The 17,162-nt window shown below is 45.3% G+C and overlaps 1 protein-coding gene across 1 annotated transcript; it reads left to right on the top strand.

The window, feature by feature from the left end:
- The first annotated feature begins 9,778 nt into the window (after positions 1-9,778).
- On the top strand, positions 9,779-10,564 carry LOC141167475 (olfactory receptor 2M5-like). The gene has a single exon (XM_073654877.1). The coding sequence runs from the start codon at positions 9,779-9,781 to the stop codon at positions 10,562-10,564; it is 786 nt and encodes a 261-aa protein (XP_073510978.1).
- The last annotated feature ends 6,598 nt before the right edge of the window (positions 10,565-17,162 follow it).

Genomic DNA, 17,162 nt, shown 5'->3' with positions numbered 1-17,162 from the left:
TCTATACTGACCTCCATCAGGTTGCAAATTAAAAATAATTTTTTTCTGCATCTAGCTCTGAAAAAATATTTGGGCTTCTAGCAGTGTGTGGGACTTGGTCTATTAGTCCATCTATACTGACCTCCATCAGGTTGCAAATTAAAAATAATTTTTTTCTTCATTTATCTCTGAAAAAATATTTGGGCTTCTAGCAGCGTGTGGGACTTGTTCTATTAGTCCATCTATACTGACCTCCATCAGGTTGCAAATTAAAAATAATTTTTTTCTGCATCTAGCTCTGAAAAAATATTTGGGCTTCTAGCAGTGTGTGGGACTTGGTCTATTAGTCCATCTATACTGACCTCCATCAGGTTGCAAATTAAAAATAATTTTTTTCTGCATCTAGCTCTGAAAAAATATTTGGGCTTCTAGCAGTGTGTGGGACTTGGTCTATTAGTCCATCTATACTGACCTCCATCAGGTTGCAAATTGAATAAAAAAAATTTCTGCATCTAGCTCTGAAAAAATATTTGGGCTTCTAGCGGTGTGTGGGACTTGGTCTATTAGTCCATCTATACTGACCTCCATCAGGTTGCAAATTAAAAATAATTTTTTTCTGCATCTAACCCAGCCAATAGTTTTGGCCTAATACCACAGTTTGGCCACTCAGCTCTGCTCGGTTACCATCCATTGTTTTTTTGTGCAAACAACTCCAGAGTTGTGAATTAGTTAACCACCAAAATGAGTGGAAAAAGGCCTGCTGCTGGTGGAAAGGGGAATAGGCGTGTTGGGAAGGGGAAAAAAGGTTGTGTCCGTGGGGTAGGTGCAGAAGAAAGACCATCTTCCAGCCAAACTAAAATGTCTACTTCTTTTAGCGGACAATGTGATAAGATCCCTTTCTTACGGCCACGCCAATCGCTACAAATTCCAGATGAGGCACAAAAACAGCAGGTGCTTCAACGGATATCAAGTGCTCCTTTAAGTGGGCTCTCCTCCACATCAACTTCAACATCACAAATACTCCAGTCCTCAAAGGTGTCACCCAAATCGCACTTGCTTCCTCACAGCTCCCAAATCTCCAGCTGCCCGTCTGAGTATGAGGTAGAACATATGGTTGAGTCTGCAGAGCTGTTTACTCATACTATAGCCTGGGAATCAGAGGTCGACTCCAGCGCTTCTGTGAATCCAGACGAGGAAATGATCTGCACTGATGCCCAGAATCTTTATGAGTCGGATCCAGGACCAGACGCAGAAGGTTCTGACCATAATGTAGACCCTCATTCCCAAACTGTAACTCCTGTTGGTGGAGACAATGAGGAAGACGATGATAAGACTCAAATACCTGATTGGAGCGACAACTTTAGTTTTTTGTCAGGGCAGGAACAGGTTGGCTCTGAGGACGACGGGTGTGATAACGCACAAGGTGATGATGATGAGGTCGGAGATCCCACTTACTGTCAACCCACAGTCAGCCAAGAGATGAGGTCAGCAGAGGAGGTGGAGGAAGATGCTAGTGACGACGAGGTCAGGTTGCGCCTTCCTGGACAGAGACGTAGTACTGGAAGCACGTCAACAACTGCATCCTCAAACACAACTCTGCCTCTCACCACAAGTCGTGGTGGCTCTTCAGGTCGCATGGGTGCTAAGCCTTGCATAGCCTGGGCATTTTTTCAGATCGATAAAGATGACCCAACTCGTGTTATCTGTAACATTTGTCAGCAAAAGCTAAGTAGAGGCCAAAAAATACATAGTTTGAGTACTTCATGCATGAACCGGCACATGGACATGAAGCATAAGTTGCAGTGGGAAGCTCAGTGTGCTACAATGCGGTCTAGCCGGCCGGGCCAACCACCGTCTGCCATATCTTGTGCATCCGCGGCCTCTTCATCCTCTGTGACTGGGGGGACAGCAGTCACACCTGTTTTGGGGCGCAGACCTGCCACCTCTTTACCCGCAACAGCCAGCGTGATTGGCAGGTCATCATTTTCTTTGGAGGTGGTAACACCAGCTGGTCTTGAGCGCTGTCCGACATCGATAGCACCACCTTTGGATCAAGGCAACCTAACATGTCCGCCTGCATCTTCCTCACAGACCGGCAGTTTGCCGGGGACACCCTTATCAACCCCGTCTAAGCACAATAGCCAGCCCTCGGTCCCTCAGATGTGGACAAGTAAAAGACCATTTCCTCCTAGCCATGAGAAAGCTAAGAGGTTGAATTTCACCATCTGCAAGCTCTTGGCTACAGAAATGCTGCCTTTCCGCCTGGTGGACACAGAGGATTTTCGAGACCTTATGTCCGTCGCAGTGCCCCAGTACCAGATGCCCAGTCGGCACTACTTCTCAAAGGAAGGTGTGCCTGCGCTCCACCAGCATGTCGCACACAACATCACCGCTTCTTTGAGAAACTCTGTGTGTGACAGGGTGCATTTCACCACAGACACTTGGACGAGTAGGCATGGACAGGGGCGTTACATGTCGCTGACTGGGCACTGGGTAACTATGGTGACAGCAGGACAAGGGGCTGCTGTCCAAGTCTTGCCGTCCCCACGAGTTGTGCGTCAATCCTCTTTATGTCATTTTTCCTCCACTGCTTCTGCCTCCTCAACCTCCTCTCGGTCTTCCACCTGCACCCAAAGCCTGTCTGGTCATGCCACAAGCTTTCTAACTGCGCAGAAGGGATCCTGCACACCTCCTTACTATGCTGGCAGTAGGGCTCAACGTCATCAGGCGGTTTTTACATTGAAATGTCTGGGAAATGTGAGTCACACAGCTGAGGAGTTGTGGTCAGCTCTGGAGAACCAATTTCATGAATGGTTGTCTCCACTGGACCTGAAACCAGGGAAGGCCGTGTGCGACAATGCTGCAAACCTGGGTGCGGCCCTTCGCCGGGGCAATGTCACACACGTGCCTTGTATGGCTCACGTGTTGAACCTGGTTGTCCAGCAATTTTTAGCCCACTATCCCAGACTAGATGGCCTTCTGCAGAGGGCACGGTCGCTGTGTGCTCACTTCCGCCGTTTGCATCCCGCAGCTCAGCGACTTACATCTCTACAGAAGTCGTTGGGCCGGCCACTTCACCGGCTAAAATGCGATGTGCCTACCCGGTGGAATTCAACTCTGCACATGTTGCAGCGACTGTGGCAGCACCGACAAGCCCTGGTGCAATACGTTCTGACGTATAGCCTGGGCCAACGAGATTCAGAGGTGGGGCAAATCACGCTGGAGGAGTGGTCTCAGATCAGGGACCTATGCACCCTTCTGCACAGTTTTGAAATGGCGACGAAGATGTTTAGTGCTGACGATGCCATTATCAGCATGACTATTCCGGTGATTTACATGCTGGAGCACATGTTAAACAGAATTCGGAGTCAGGTGGTGGCACAAGAGGAGGTGGAGGAAGTAGAGGAGGAGGAGTTGTATGCGGAAGGGCTAACATCTGCAAGGTCCAGACGGTCGGCAGCACCAGGGCGGCAGGCATGTGAGGGTGGGGGAGATGATTTTACCAGGGCGCATGGTAGCAGCCAAACTAGTGAGGAAGGTGCAGGAGCCCAGGAAGAAGTGGAGGACGAACTGATGGAAGACTCATCAGATGAGGGAGACCTTGATCACATTTCTGTTGTGCGAGGTTGGAGGGAGAGGACAGAGGAAGGAAGCATGATTGTTACCTCGCCACCAACACAACAGGGACTTGGTGCTCCTGGATGCGCAACACACATGAGTGCCTTCTTGCTGCACTACCTGCAACATGACCCTCGAATTGTGAGAATTAGAAATAATCCTGACTACTGGGTTGCCACACTGTTAGATCCCCGGTACAAAAGTAAATTTGCAGAAATTATTCCTGCCATAGAAAGGGATGCACGGATGCAGGAGTATCAGCAGAGACTGTTGCAGAATCTTACATGTGCTTTTCCACAAAATACCAGTGGTGCACGTAGTGAATCTCACAGTTCCAACTTGCCAACCGTGGTCTGTATGGAATTGTTCAATAAAGGGCCCAAAATTAAGATAACATAGATGGGAGAGGTCTCTATGAATAGGAATTCCTAAGTATTTGATACCCTGTGAGGGCCAGGCAAAGGGAAAGTTGGACTGGATGGAATCCTATATGGATTTAGGGAGGGAGACATCGAGGGCCTCAGACTTCGCTGCATTGATTTTAAAATTTTACCATGTAACAAAGTGATCTATTTCAGCCATAACAGCAGGGATGGATATATGTGATTGAGTGATATATACTAGGACATCATCAGCAAATAGAGAGCACTTGTACTCGGTGCCTCCCACCTCAATCCACCTAATATTGGGGTTATGGCGAATTGATGAGAGCAGGTGCTCCGTCACTAGGATGTATAAGAGAGGGGACAGAGGACATCCCTGCCTTGTCCCATTGGTGATTGTGAAAGGTGATGAAAATGTTCTGACGCACCCCCTGGGCCTTGGGACACCCGGAGCCGGACCCTTTTTGGTGGATGCTGGTGGTTGTAGTCTTCGTGGCGGCGATCCGGTTCCGTGGCTCAGGGCGGTCAAACCAGTGGCGGAACTATTTATGTGGTTTTGATGTTTAAATGTCCGACTACGCCACCCGTGGATTGCGGTCAGAGTGAACCGCCGCTACAGGGCAGACCGCTAAGGCTGGTGTTGTGGGTGCAGCAGAGCGTAGCATAACTCCCCACGGGAGGAGTATAGCCTCAGGGCAGTGTATGCGGAGGATGGGGGTGATGGTGCAGGGCAGCAGCAGTAACGACACGGAGTCAGTGATGCAGTTCAGGGCCTTTACTCACAGGTCTTATTATCCAGACCACGTCTGCAGGTAACGGCTGCCCACGTCGTACTGTGCTCACCAGGTGAGGGGCTCAGACAACTCCCAGATAACTTTGGAGCGCTTCACAGGACCCCCTTTGTGTGTCCTTTGTCTGGCCTTTCTTACCAACACTTCTGTCCGGCTGCCTCGGGCCTCCTCTTGGTAAACTTGGCGCCAGTTTCCCTGACCCTATGTGGTGCCTTCCTAGCGGGTGGAGCAAGGGGCTGCGCCACATAAAATGTCAGAGCCTCCGGTTTCTAGCTGAGGGTCGTTTCCTGCCTCCACTAGTTCGGGGACCGGTCTCCCCCTTTGGCCTGACCCCTCCACGCAGGTGGATTCGGGCGTGCGGTGGCGACTCGCCCGTCCGCACCCCTGGGATCCCTTCATTCCTCGTTCCTGGAGCCTTCTCCGCTCCTCTTCCTTCCTTCTCCCTCTTGCAGGCCTGGGCCTCTGTTACTAGGCCCGCCTCCGGAGCAGAGCTCATGCAGAGCCCCTGCTCCCTGCCACTTCTGCTCAGACTTCTCTGCACTGAACTAAGATGGTGCCCACCTTTTATACTCCCTTCTCAATGCACCCAGGAACTGCTTCCTCCCTGCTCCTGCACTGCAGGGTTCCCCTTCCTCAGTGTTCCCTCCCCCCACTCCAGCCAGGGACAGGGACTGTTGTGCCCATCTCAGGGGCATATTGGTCGCCCTGCCCCACGGCAATGTGGTGTAATGCATGCGGGTGTCGGGTCCTGATCCACACTCCATCCTTATCTGAGAGTGAGATATCACACCTCTGGGTGAGGTGCAATACGTCTGTAGCAACCGAGCCCTCGGTGCTACAGTTCCATTTATCTTCAGCCTAGGTGACGTATTGTGATACAGGGCCGTGATTTTGGCTATAAAAGTGTCCCCTAGACCCCTACCCCAAGCTTTTTAAGAGAATCATATATGGCGTGCCAGGAGACTCTATGGAATGCTTTCTCAGCATCCAACGAGAGTATCTACTTACAATTTTTAACTGCATCTAGCCCAGGAAATACTTTGTGCCTAGTAGCAGTGTCTGCTAGTCAGCGGATTATCCCAGCTGTTAAGCAAGCTACACCACCTGTAGTTTGGACACTTAATTTTTTCAAAGGAAATGCTTCGGGACCACGGGATACTTAGTGAAGAGCATCAGGAGGCACCCCAAGGCATAGGGGCTGGGACTGGCACTAGGATGCCTTGCGGTGGACAGCCGAGCTCGATCCTTATAAAAGCTTTTTAACTGCAGCAGCTTTAGTGGACGCTACTGGAGCTGGAATTACGCGGCTGCTGGCATGAGACTTGCCCTCCAATAGATCCTTGTAAATGGATTTAAAGTGTATTCATTCAAATTAGAGGGACAATTTAAATTAAAAAGCTTAGAGCTGCCTCCACCACAGGGGGGCTCTCTCGACCCACCAGCGGACAGGCACCAGTATTGGGAGAGGGGGGCTGGCCGTCAGAGTTCACCGCGGCTCTGGCACAAACCCGGCGACACGGAGGTGGCACGGGCAGGAGCGGACTGGCCGTCTCGGCTTCTCACTTTTTGGATTTTAGAAGGGCATGACATGCCTATATCTGTGTCTCCCCCTCCTTTTACTCCTCCACCTCTTTTCTTTTCGCATGACTATATGTACTTGTCACTTTTCCATGTGTTAGTTGTGTCTTCTGAGCAGTTTGTCAGCTTTTGGACACCTTTGAAGGTGTTTTCTATGTGTTTCTATGTGTTTTTGTTTGCCTGCCATTGGTTTTAACGGTGTTCGAAGGTGTTCGACGAACAGTTCGACGAACAGTTCGGCGAACACACGGGTGTTCGACGAACCGAACCGAACTCGAACACTACGGGGGTGGCTCAACACTAATTGTGAAACCCCTCACTAGCATGACAAGGAAGTGGTCTGATTTTTACAAATGGTCGGATGCTGCCTTTCAGTCTTTTTCTTCCTTAAAGAGCAGTTTTGCCACAGCATTTATGCGCAGTCAACCCAATATTTCCCAATCCTTTATTGTAGAAGTTGAGTTGGCGACGGAGTTGGGGGTTGGGGCTGTGTTGACTCAGGGTCCGTCCCCTAGTAAATGGCATCCATGCGCTTTCTTTTCTAAGACATTATCTTTGGGTGAGAGAAATTATGACGTGGTTAATAGAGAGCTTTTGGCGATTAAATTGGTGTTCGAAAAATGGCAATATTGGTTGGAGGTTTATTGTTATCACTGAACATAGGAAACTGTCATACCTTTAATCGGCTAAACGTCTCAACCCTATGCAAGCTAGATGATCCTTGCTTTTTACTAGGTTCAATTTTGTTGTCACTTTCCTTCCAGTGTTCAAAAATGTCAAGGTTGATGCTTTGTCTCGGAGCTTCCCTGGTGGTGGTGACCATAAGAACCCTTCCCCGAATTTACAGAAGGGGGTAGTCATTTCGCCATTGTACCCTGAACTGGAGGGTGAGGTGTTGGAGGCTGAGGGAGACGTCCCTGCCTCCTGCCCTTCAGGAAAGTTATTTGTACCATCTAATCTGTGCCGCAAAGTAATCAAGAAACATCACAACTCTGTGCTTGTTGGTCATCCAGATGGTAAGGCAACTGCAAATCTCCTTTCTCATCATTTTTGGTGGCTGGGGTGCATCGGGATGTGGTTGAACACGTATCTGTTTGTAATATTTACACGTGCTCTAAAGTATTGCATACTGGTCCGTCTGGTACTCTTCTTCCGCTACCTATTTCTAGTAGGCCATGGAAACACTTGTCCATGGATTTAATTACTGACCTGCTCGTATCTGCAGACAAAATGGTGATTTTGGTGGTTGTAGGTAGGTTCAGTAAAATGGTTCACTTTGTTGCATTCCGAATACAAAGACTCTTTTTCAGGTGTTTATAAATGAGATTGTGAAGCTTCATGTGGTTCCCTTCGATGTGGTGTCAGAAAGCATTCTGTTCTCAACTGGAGGTGCAGCTGTCCTTTTCCTCTGCCTTCCATCCTCAGTCAAATCGACAGCCCGAGTGCGTTAATCAAAATTTGGAGACTTACCTCAGGTGTTTTGTCTCCGAAAATCAGGAAGATGACTTACTACATACCACTGGCAGAATTTGCTATAAATAATCATCGTCAAGAATCTACTGGCAGGTCACCATTTTTTGGTGCATACGGTTACCATCCACAGTTTGGTACTTTTAGTGGGGAGGAGCTTCAGGAGTTAATGAGGAGGATCGTTTTTCTTTGTCTCTCTTCTCGGTGTGGGGTTCTGAGTAATTTGAAGATCATGGGAGACAGGTACAAACATATGGCTGACATAACACTCTTACCAGGTCCGGACCTCAATGAGTTTGTGTGTTTGTCTACCAGGAATATCAAGCTGAAGGTTGATTCTTGGAAGCTGGGATCTAGATTTATTGGTCCCTATAAAAATAACTGTCGTCATAAACCCAGCAGTGTTTTGTCTTGAGCTACATCAGGCCCTTAAGATCCACAATGTCTTTCCCATGTTTCTTCTCAAGAAATATGTGGAACCTCTTGAGTCCTCACTCCTACCACCACCCACAATAATAGCTGATTGTAATCTGGAGTTTCAGATTTCGAGGATTGTAGATTCTCGTCTTCAATGTCGTTCCCTACAATACTTGGTGCACTCGAAGGGTTATGGTCCAGAGGAAAGGATGTGGGTTTCATCATCAGAGCTGAATGCTCCCAAGCTGGTTCATTCATTCCACACCTCTTATCCTGAGAAACCTGGTCCTGAGTGTCCGAAGGTCACACGTAGAAGAAGGGGTACTGTCACGGGTGTATCAGATGTAACAAACAGTCGCTCAGCACCTGGCTGCAGAAGGTCTCTGCGTTTGGTATTACAGACGCTTTCTTAATGCTTCTGGCTTTTGGTCCCATGGGCAGCTTTCCTCCTGCTCTGATTGACACAACCTGGTCTTGGTGTTTATAAACTCTCAGCCTGTTTCAGGGAGTCGCCAGTGATATTCTCATTTTCCCTTGTGAAGGCTTGAAGCTATGGCAGTCAGCTAGCTTTCTCTCTGGTGCCCTTGGAGGATGTTTGGTGTTAGCCCTCTGGTGTCTGCTCAAGCTAAGCTTTCCCCCCTTTGTTTATCTCCCTTGTTGTCTTTTGTCTATAGTGGGGATTGACCAGTGTTCACCTCCTCCCTAATTAGGGCCCCTTTTCTAAGGATATACAGGGCTTAGGTTTCCTGCCCGACAATTGGTGTGGAACCAATGTAGGGACGGTAGGGTAGTTAGGGTATTATTAGATCTGCCTAGGGGTCTCCACTCACCCTTTACAAAGTGTTTGGGCTTCCTTCCCCTCATCCCTTTGTGTTGCACTTAGTCTTTCCCAGACTGTGCTTGACACCGTCCAGGTGAGCTGGTTTATTTCTTTTACAGTAGTCTGAATCCCAAATCATCCAGCTTACTGTGTCTAAACATCTAGATGCAAAAATCACTATGAACTTTGGCATCAAAGGTGTCTATCAAACTATAGCAGAGTTGTTTCAGACTCTGGTAATTGAAGTAGATGACAGCTGAAACATACAGTTGAAACCCCCTAATAGGAACCTTGTCATTCAGTCCGTGCTGTGCAGTGAACTAAAATACAACCCCTTAATACTCAGAATCTATGGAATCAGAGGAAATAAATTATATATTCTAGCACAGTAATAACACTTTGTGTAATATGGATACCTCTATACATAACAGGTCTATCCTAATACCACATGTATTGTGCCTACCAATAGATAATTGCTATCACCTTTTCAGTATACCTGGTTTTCCATTGTGTAGTCTTATAACTAATCATATTTTATTTTGCTATTTTTTCAGGACAACAATCTGACTGTGAATTCAGAATTTTTCCTATTAGGATTTCAAAATGGACAACGTTCAACTATTTTCTTATTCTGTCTTCTCCTGGTAATTTATTGTGGGACAATATGTGGCAACCTCCTGATCATCATCCTGGTTTCCACTAGCAAGAACCTCCACACCCCAATGTACTTCTTCATCTCACAACTGTCTATCAGTGACATATTGTTGCCCACCGATATTGTCCCCAACATGTTCTACATCCTACTGAATAATGGGGGGTTCATTACTGTTAATGGATGCATGACTCAGTTTTATTTTTTCTGTGCATCCGAAGCTTTTGAGTGTTTCCTCCTCACAGTGATGTCCTATGACAGATATGTGGCCATCTGCAATCCTCTCCGTTACACCTCTGTTATGAGAAGTGACCGATGTGTGATATTGGCCGCAATCTGTTGGATTTTGGCTTTTTCTATTACATTGATGTACTGTATAACAATATCAATGCTGACATTTTGTGGACCGAATATTATTGACCATTTTTTCTGTGATCTTGTTCCTTTACTTGAAAATTCCTGCTCTAGCACTTACATTGTTGAGTTCGAGGTCTTCATAATGTGTTTCCCAAGCCTCTTCATCCCCCTCACAGTGATTATAATATCTTATATTAGAATAATTGTCACTATCTTACGGTTCCAGTCCAATATCAGTAGACAGAAGGCCTTCTCCACCTGTAGCTCCCACCTCATTGTAGTCTCCATATTCTACTTTACTCTATTAAGTGTCTATCTGTTTCCTAAAGGAGAAAAGACCTTAAACTTTAGTAAACTCCTATCACTTTTATATACTGTATTCACCCCATTGATCAATCCCATTATATACAGTTTAAGAAATAAGGACATCAAAAAATCTCTACATGAAATTATCAATAAATGTGCAAAATTTAGCAACGATATAATATTCTCTAGATAAATTATATGGTTGAAAAGTATAGTTTCTGGATTTTGGAAACAGGTGGATTTATTTTGTTTTCATCAATTATACTTTTGTGTGCTTTTAAACAATTTTTATTTTTATCCATTTTTTAATAATGTAGAAATATAAAGCAAAAAACAACTGGAAGATGGGAAAGAGCAGGATAAACAGCAGCAATTGCATGTGAAGAAGAATATGAGCTATTTCAGACAAAGACTGGAGATTACGCTGCCCATCAGTGTGAAAGAGCTGACTGAGATGATAACATTGAACATCAAAGGAGGATGTGGGGAAGTGAACTAATAGGACCCATGATTGTGCAAGTGAACAAGGCAAGTTGTATGCTGGAATGCTTGTGGGTTAACAGGTGTATTGTTAGTATCAATCGAAAAGATGACTATGGGATAGGCATGCTTTCAGATCATCACTATAAAGCCAAAAGGGAACTTTTCCAATTTTTGAAAGAGAATCAAAATTGTCATATTACAATCCTTTTTTTTAATAAATCTATTACAAAATATTTCTCTTCTGGTCTGACTAAAAGAAACTATTGCTTTTCCCTTTCCTGACCTGGTGATATATACGAGAGAAGGTATGTGTCACTCAGGTTGCTAGCCTGTGTAAACTGAAATCTGAAAAATTTCTGCCAGCATGTTATATGCTGGGGGTTAACTCACATAACCCCTTTACAACCCAAGGTGGTTTGCACGTTAATGACCAGGCCAATTTTACAATTCTGACCACTGTCACTTTATGAGGTAATTACTCTGGAACGCTAGAACGGATCCCCCTGATTCTGAGACTGTTTTTTCATGACATATTGTACTTCATGACTGTGGCAACATTTATTCAATATCACTTGCGCTTATTTGTGAAAAAAATGGAAATTTGGCAAAAATGTTGAAAATTTAGCATTTTTCAAAATTTGAATTTTTATGCCCTTAAATCAGAGAGATATGTCACACAAAATAGTTAATAAATAACATTTTCCACATGTCTACTTTACATTGGCACAATTTTGGAACCAACATTTTCTTTTATTAAGGAGCTATAAGGGTTAAAAGTTGACCAATGATTTCTCATTTTCCCAACAAAATTTATAAAACCATTTTTTTAGGGACCACATCATATTTGAAGTCACTTTGAGGGGTCTTTATGACAGAAAATTCCCAAAAGTGACACCATTATAAAAACTGCACCCCTCAAGGTGCTCTAAACCACATTCAAGAACTTTATTAACCCTTCAGGTGCTTCGCAGGAATTTTTGGAACGTGGAAGAACAAAATTAACATTTATCTTTTTTCAAAAAAATGTTACTTTAGACCCAATTTTTTTATTTTTGCAGGGGTAACAGGAAAAACTGGACCCTAAAATGTGTTGTGCAATTTCCCCTGGGCACGCAGATTCCCCATATGTGGGAAAAAAAACACTGTTTGGGCGCACGGCAGGGTTCAGAAGGGAAGGAGCTCCATTTGACTTTTTGAATGTAAAATTTGCTTGAATAATTAGCGGACACCATGTTGCATTTGGGGAGCCCCTGATGTGCCTAAACAGTGGAAACCCCCCACAAGTGACACAATTTTGGAAACTAGACCCCTCAGGGAACTTATCTAGATGTGTGGTGAGCACTTCCAACCCCCAGGTGCTTCACAGGAGTTTATAACATTGAGGCGTAAAAATAAAATTTTCACATTTTTCGCACAAAAATGTTTTTCAGCCCCCACTTTTGCATTTTCATAATTGTAACAGGAGAAATTGCACAATGCAGTATGTTGTAGAATTTCTCCTGAGTAAGCAGATACCCTATATGTGGGGGAAAACCACTGTTTGGGCGCACTGCAGGGTTCGGAAGAGAAGGTGCGCCATTTGTCTTTTTGATTGAAAAATTTGCTTGAATAATTAGGGAATGCCATGTTGCATTTGGAGACCCCTGATGTACCTAAACAGTGGAAACCACCCATGAGTGAAACCATTTTGGAAGCTAGACCCCTCAGGGAACTTATCTAGATGTGTGGTGAGCACCTTGAACCCCCAAGTCCTTTACAGAAGTGTATAACATGGAGCCGTGAAAATAAAAAAATCAAACTTTTTCCACAAAAATGATTTTAGCCCCAATTTTTTTAATTTCACAAGGGTAAGAGGAGAAAATGGACCCCAAAAACTTTTGTGCAATTTCTCCTGAGTAAGCCAATACCCCATATATGTGGGGAAAATACAGTATTTGGGCGCACGGCAAAGTTCAGAAGGGAAGGAGCACTGTGTGACTTTGAACGCAAAATCGGCTGGAATCGAGAGCGGACGACATGTCGCGTTTGGAGAGCCCCTGATGTGCCTAAATGGTGGAAACCCCCACAAGTGACCCCATTTTGGAAACTACACCCCTCAAGGATTTTATGGAGGGGTATAGTGAACATTTTGAACCCAGAGATACGACTCAGAATTTGATAACATTAGGTCATCATATTGAATAAGTTGTCATTAGTCTTAAGCGCAAGTGCTCGCTACTTGAGTTTGCATCGGGTACTCAGGTATGCAACATGTATTGCTTGTGCTCGAGTGACATGCTCGAGGCCCTGCCCGCATGTTTCACAGTTATTAGACACCCAAAAAAAAACATGCGGGGATCGCTCATGCATGGCAGGCAATCCCCACGAGATTTTTTTGGCCGTGATACCTATGGGGCAGAGACTCAAGCATGTAACTTGAGCACCCGCGATACTCAGTGCATACCCGAGCACCCGATGCAAACTCAAGTAGCGAGCACTTGCTCTGAACACTGGTCGCCATATTGCCATCTTTTATTTATTTTTTTTTTACTTTTTAAAAAAGAAAATCAACTTTAACCCCCAACCCAAACCCTAACCCTAACACCAACCCCAACCCCAGCCCTAGCGTTTATTTTTTACACTGTTCCTAGTGAGGTATAAGTGGTTAGACTACTTTATTCTTCGGGTCATTGCGATTACAGCGATACCAGAATCATATCAGGTTTTTATGATTGACAGCTGTCACACACTAAAAGACACATATTTTGTAAAATCTAGTTTTTGCAAATTTTGAGAGCTATAATTTTTCCATATTTTGGCTGACAGAGTCATGTTATGGCTTGTTTTTTGCGGGACAAGTTGACGTTTTTATTGGTACCATTTTCGGGTACGTGATATTTTTTGATCGCTTTCTATTCCGATTTTTGGGAGGCAGAATAAACAAAAAACAACAATTCATGAATTGTTTTTTTTTTTTTTTTTATTCTGCTCTGCGTGTGGTAAAATTGATGAGGCAGCTTTATTCTTAGGATCAGTACGTTTACAGTGGTGCCACATTTATATTGTTTTTCTATGTTTTGGCACTTTTACACAATAAAAGAAATTTTATAGAAATGAATATTTTTTGCATCGCTTTATTCTGAGAGCTATAACTTTTTTATCTTTCAGCTCATAGAGCTGTGTCACAGCTTGTTTTTTGCGGGACGAAATGACGTTTTCAGTGGTATCATTTTTATTTACATCCGTCATTTTGATCGCGTGTTCTTCTTATTTTTTGTTTGGCGGTATGATGATAAAGCATTGTTTTTTGCTTCGTTTTTTATTTATTTCTTTTACCATGTTCACTGAAGGGGTTAACTAGTAGGCTAGTTTAATATGTAAAAACACAAGAGCAACTGAGTATATAGCATATAAAAAGAACCTTTATTAGTAAAGATAAAAGTGTACAGTATCATCACACCAATGAATGAATAAATACAAGGGAGGTAGTACAGAGCGACGGGGGCATGTAGCAGCTAGTCATAGTAATACAAAAGGAAAGAGTATAAAAAATGAAAAGAAAGAAAGAAGGAGCAGTCCGAGATCACATGTGCAGGCAGTGGCAAGGGAGGGGATGCATTTATGACAAGGTCTCGAAGAAGACGTAATAATGGACATGTGTCCCATTATTCGCCCACGTCGGGGCAGAATAAGTAGAGACCATAGTTCGTGATGCACTGACCCATCCGAGCCACAGGGGGGCACTAAATAAAATAGTATAAAGTAGATTCAAAGAAGAGGGAAGGGGAGGGAAAAGAAAACAGGGCAGCCCAAAAACATCATATGCATAAATAGACAGAGAGGGAGAGGCCTCTATAAGGAGAAAACATACATAAGATGGCAATGGATGTAAGTCCCATTATTCGCCCAAATGAGGGCATGGTGAATGAAGACTATAATAAAGAGATACACTCACCAATAAAAGCCACTAAGGGCCACTAAGAAAGGGGTCAGGGAGCACAGCAGGGGCAGCCCAAGATAAGACCAAACGAGCCTCGACGCACGTTTCGCAGAGAAGCTTTATCAAGAGGCATAGCACTGGAAGCACCAGCGTCTATTTAAATATCCCCCCAATAGGAGGAGTCACCTGTGAGCGTTCAAACCGGAAGAAGATGGCCGCCAACCGGAAGGCGTAAGCGGCGCATGCGCGGGGATCGTCAAATCGTCCCGCCCCCAGAACGCCCGTCATGACATCGGCGCGAACCCGGAAGTGCTGCAAAGCAGTGTCCGGGGTAGCGCCGATACCATGGAGACAGACGCCTGGGAAGCCAGGACGACGAGTAGCCGCGGGCATGCGCACCGCCAGGTAAAGAGGCCCAGATGTATGAACCAGGATATAAATATACACATATCCACAGTGGTATCCACAACAATTATGAGCAATGTCATACAAAGTATATATAAATAAATGCATAGGTGGATACACAAGTAGACAGTATGCAGCATACATAGATAAATGGAGTACAGGAGTAAGTACATGAATATACAGTATACAGCATACATCAGTAAATATAATTCCAGCAAATTAAATGCATAAAATAATAAATGCATATATAGCGAGAAAATGGAGGAATGGGGTTGTCCATAACATTAAGGATGATCTGAGAGTAATATCCAAAGGTGTCAATGGTCCGTCCATTTCCTTAGATCCAGGTTTTATGCCCACAGGGGGGGGGGGGTATCGCAAGGAGTGGGCTTCACAGAAAATATAAAATCCACAAAAAATAGGACTATCTGTACATAAAGGGAAAAATGAGAAAGAGTAAAAAACAATGAAAAACATCACAACATAAAAAAGACGTAAAGGGAGCTCACAACCATAAAGACATATGTGCAGAGGGGGCCACAGGAGAGCATATAGGCATAAGCATCTAATCAGGAAAACAAAACCAGATGTGTTCCTGCATGTATTCAAGAAGAAGCTATAAAAGCTATCGCTCGGAACGGGGCACAGGACACGACCACCAGATCCTGGTTACAAAAAAGGTGAAAAGCCAAGATTTTCATTCAGGCCCCGCGGCGCCAGGGTGTTAAGGGTGATGATCCATCTCGCCTCCTTCTGGGCGAGGAGGCGTTTGGCATCACCACCCCGGGAGCCAAGACATACCTTATCGATCCCCCGTACTCTGAGTGAGCGGGGGTCACAGTTATGGACGGCCTTAAAGTGCCGAGGCAATGTCTTGAGCTCACGGGGGTCCGTAACAGTGCGGGCAGCGCCAATGTCCCGGACGTGTTCCCGAACTCTGATTCGAAGCTCCCTACTAGTCAGTCCAATGTAAATCAACTGGCAATCGCATGTGGCAAAATAAACCACATGTGTAGTACCACACGATATATAATGACGAATGTCAAAATGACGGGAGCCATCAGAGTTGGAGAAAGACGTACAGCGTAGGACATTGGCGCATGCAACGCAATGCCCACAAGGAAAAGAACCAACTGTAGGGCCGCGGGATCCAAAGAAATTAGGGCGCGGGGGGACGTAATGGCTCGAAACCAGAACGTCCCCCAGCGTCCTAGAACGTCGTGGCGTCATCTGAGGAGAGATACCAAGACAGTCCCGGAGGGAGGGCTCCGTGTGAAGAATACTCCAATGTCGCGAGAGGATCCGCCGCATAGCTCCCCACTCGTGGTTGAATGTGGATATGTAGCGGATCCTCTCAGACGTCACATGTCTAGGCACCGGGAGGGGGTGAAGAAGATGGTCCCTGGATGTATTACGGGCCCTCCTATAGCCACGGCCGATGCATCGATTGCTATAACCACGTTGTTTAAAGCGATCAGCGAGATCTGCAGCCTGTTTTTCGAAATGAGAGTTGGTTGAGCAGATGCGCCTCATCCTGAGGAACTGGCCGACCGGGACAGCTCTGATGGTGGAACCATCATGGGCCGAAGAGGCATGTATCAGGGAGTTTGTAGCTGTAGGCTTCCTATACACATCAGTCTGGACTCGACCATCCGGATCCACCACAAGGGTGATATCCAGAAAGTCGATCCTGGTAGAGTGACATGTATAGGTAAGTTTGATAGAATACATATTAGAATTCAATCTTGTCATGAAATCGTCGAGCTCCTCCACCGTCCCAAGCCAAAAGAAAAGAATGTCATCTATATATCTAATCCATGACACGACCTGGTCTGCGCCCCGCACTGCCTCATCACCAAAAATCTCCCTCTCCCAGGACCCCAGGAAGAGGTTGGCATATGAGGGAGCGCAGGCCGCACCCATGGCCGTGCCACGTCTCTGAAGATACATCGTGTCATTAAAAAGAAAATAGTTGTGGCAGAGG

Source organism: Phyllobates terribilis, unplaced genomic scaffold, assembly GCF_046119375.1.
Source record: "Phyllobates terribilis strain yellow unplaced genomic scaffold, ASM4611937v1 Scaffold_11__3_contigs__length_659146591, whole genome shotgun sequence".
Lineage (NCBI taxonomy): Eukaryota > Metazoa > Chordata > Amphibia > Anura > Dendrobatidae > Phyllobates > Phyllobates terribilis.
The sequence above is the reverse complement of the archived record's forward strand: the minus strand, read 5'-3'. Positions and strand labels throughout refer to the sequence as shown.

What these genes read in the sequence shown, in the direction of transcription:
- LOC141167475 (XM_073654877.1), top strand. Translation starts at nt 9,779, where the DNA reads ATGTACTTCTTCATCTCACAACTGTCTATCAGTGACATATTGTTGCCC.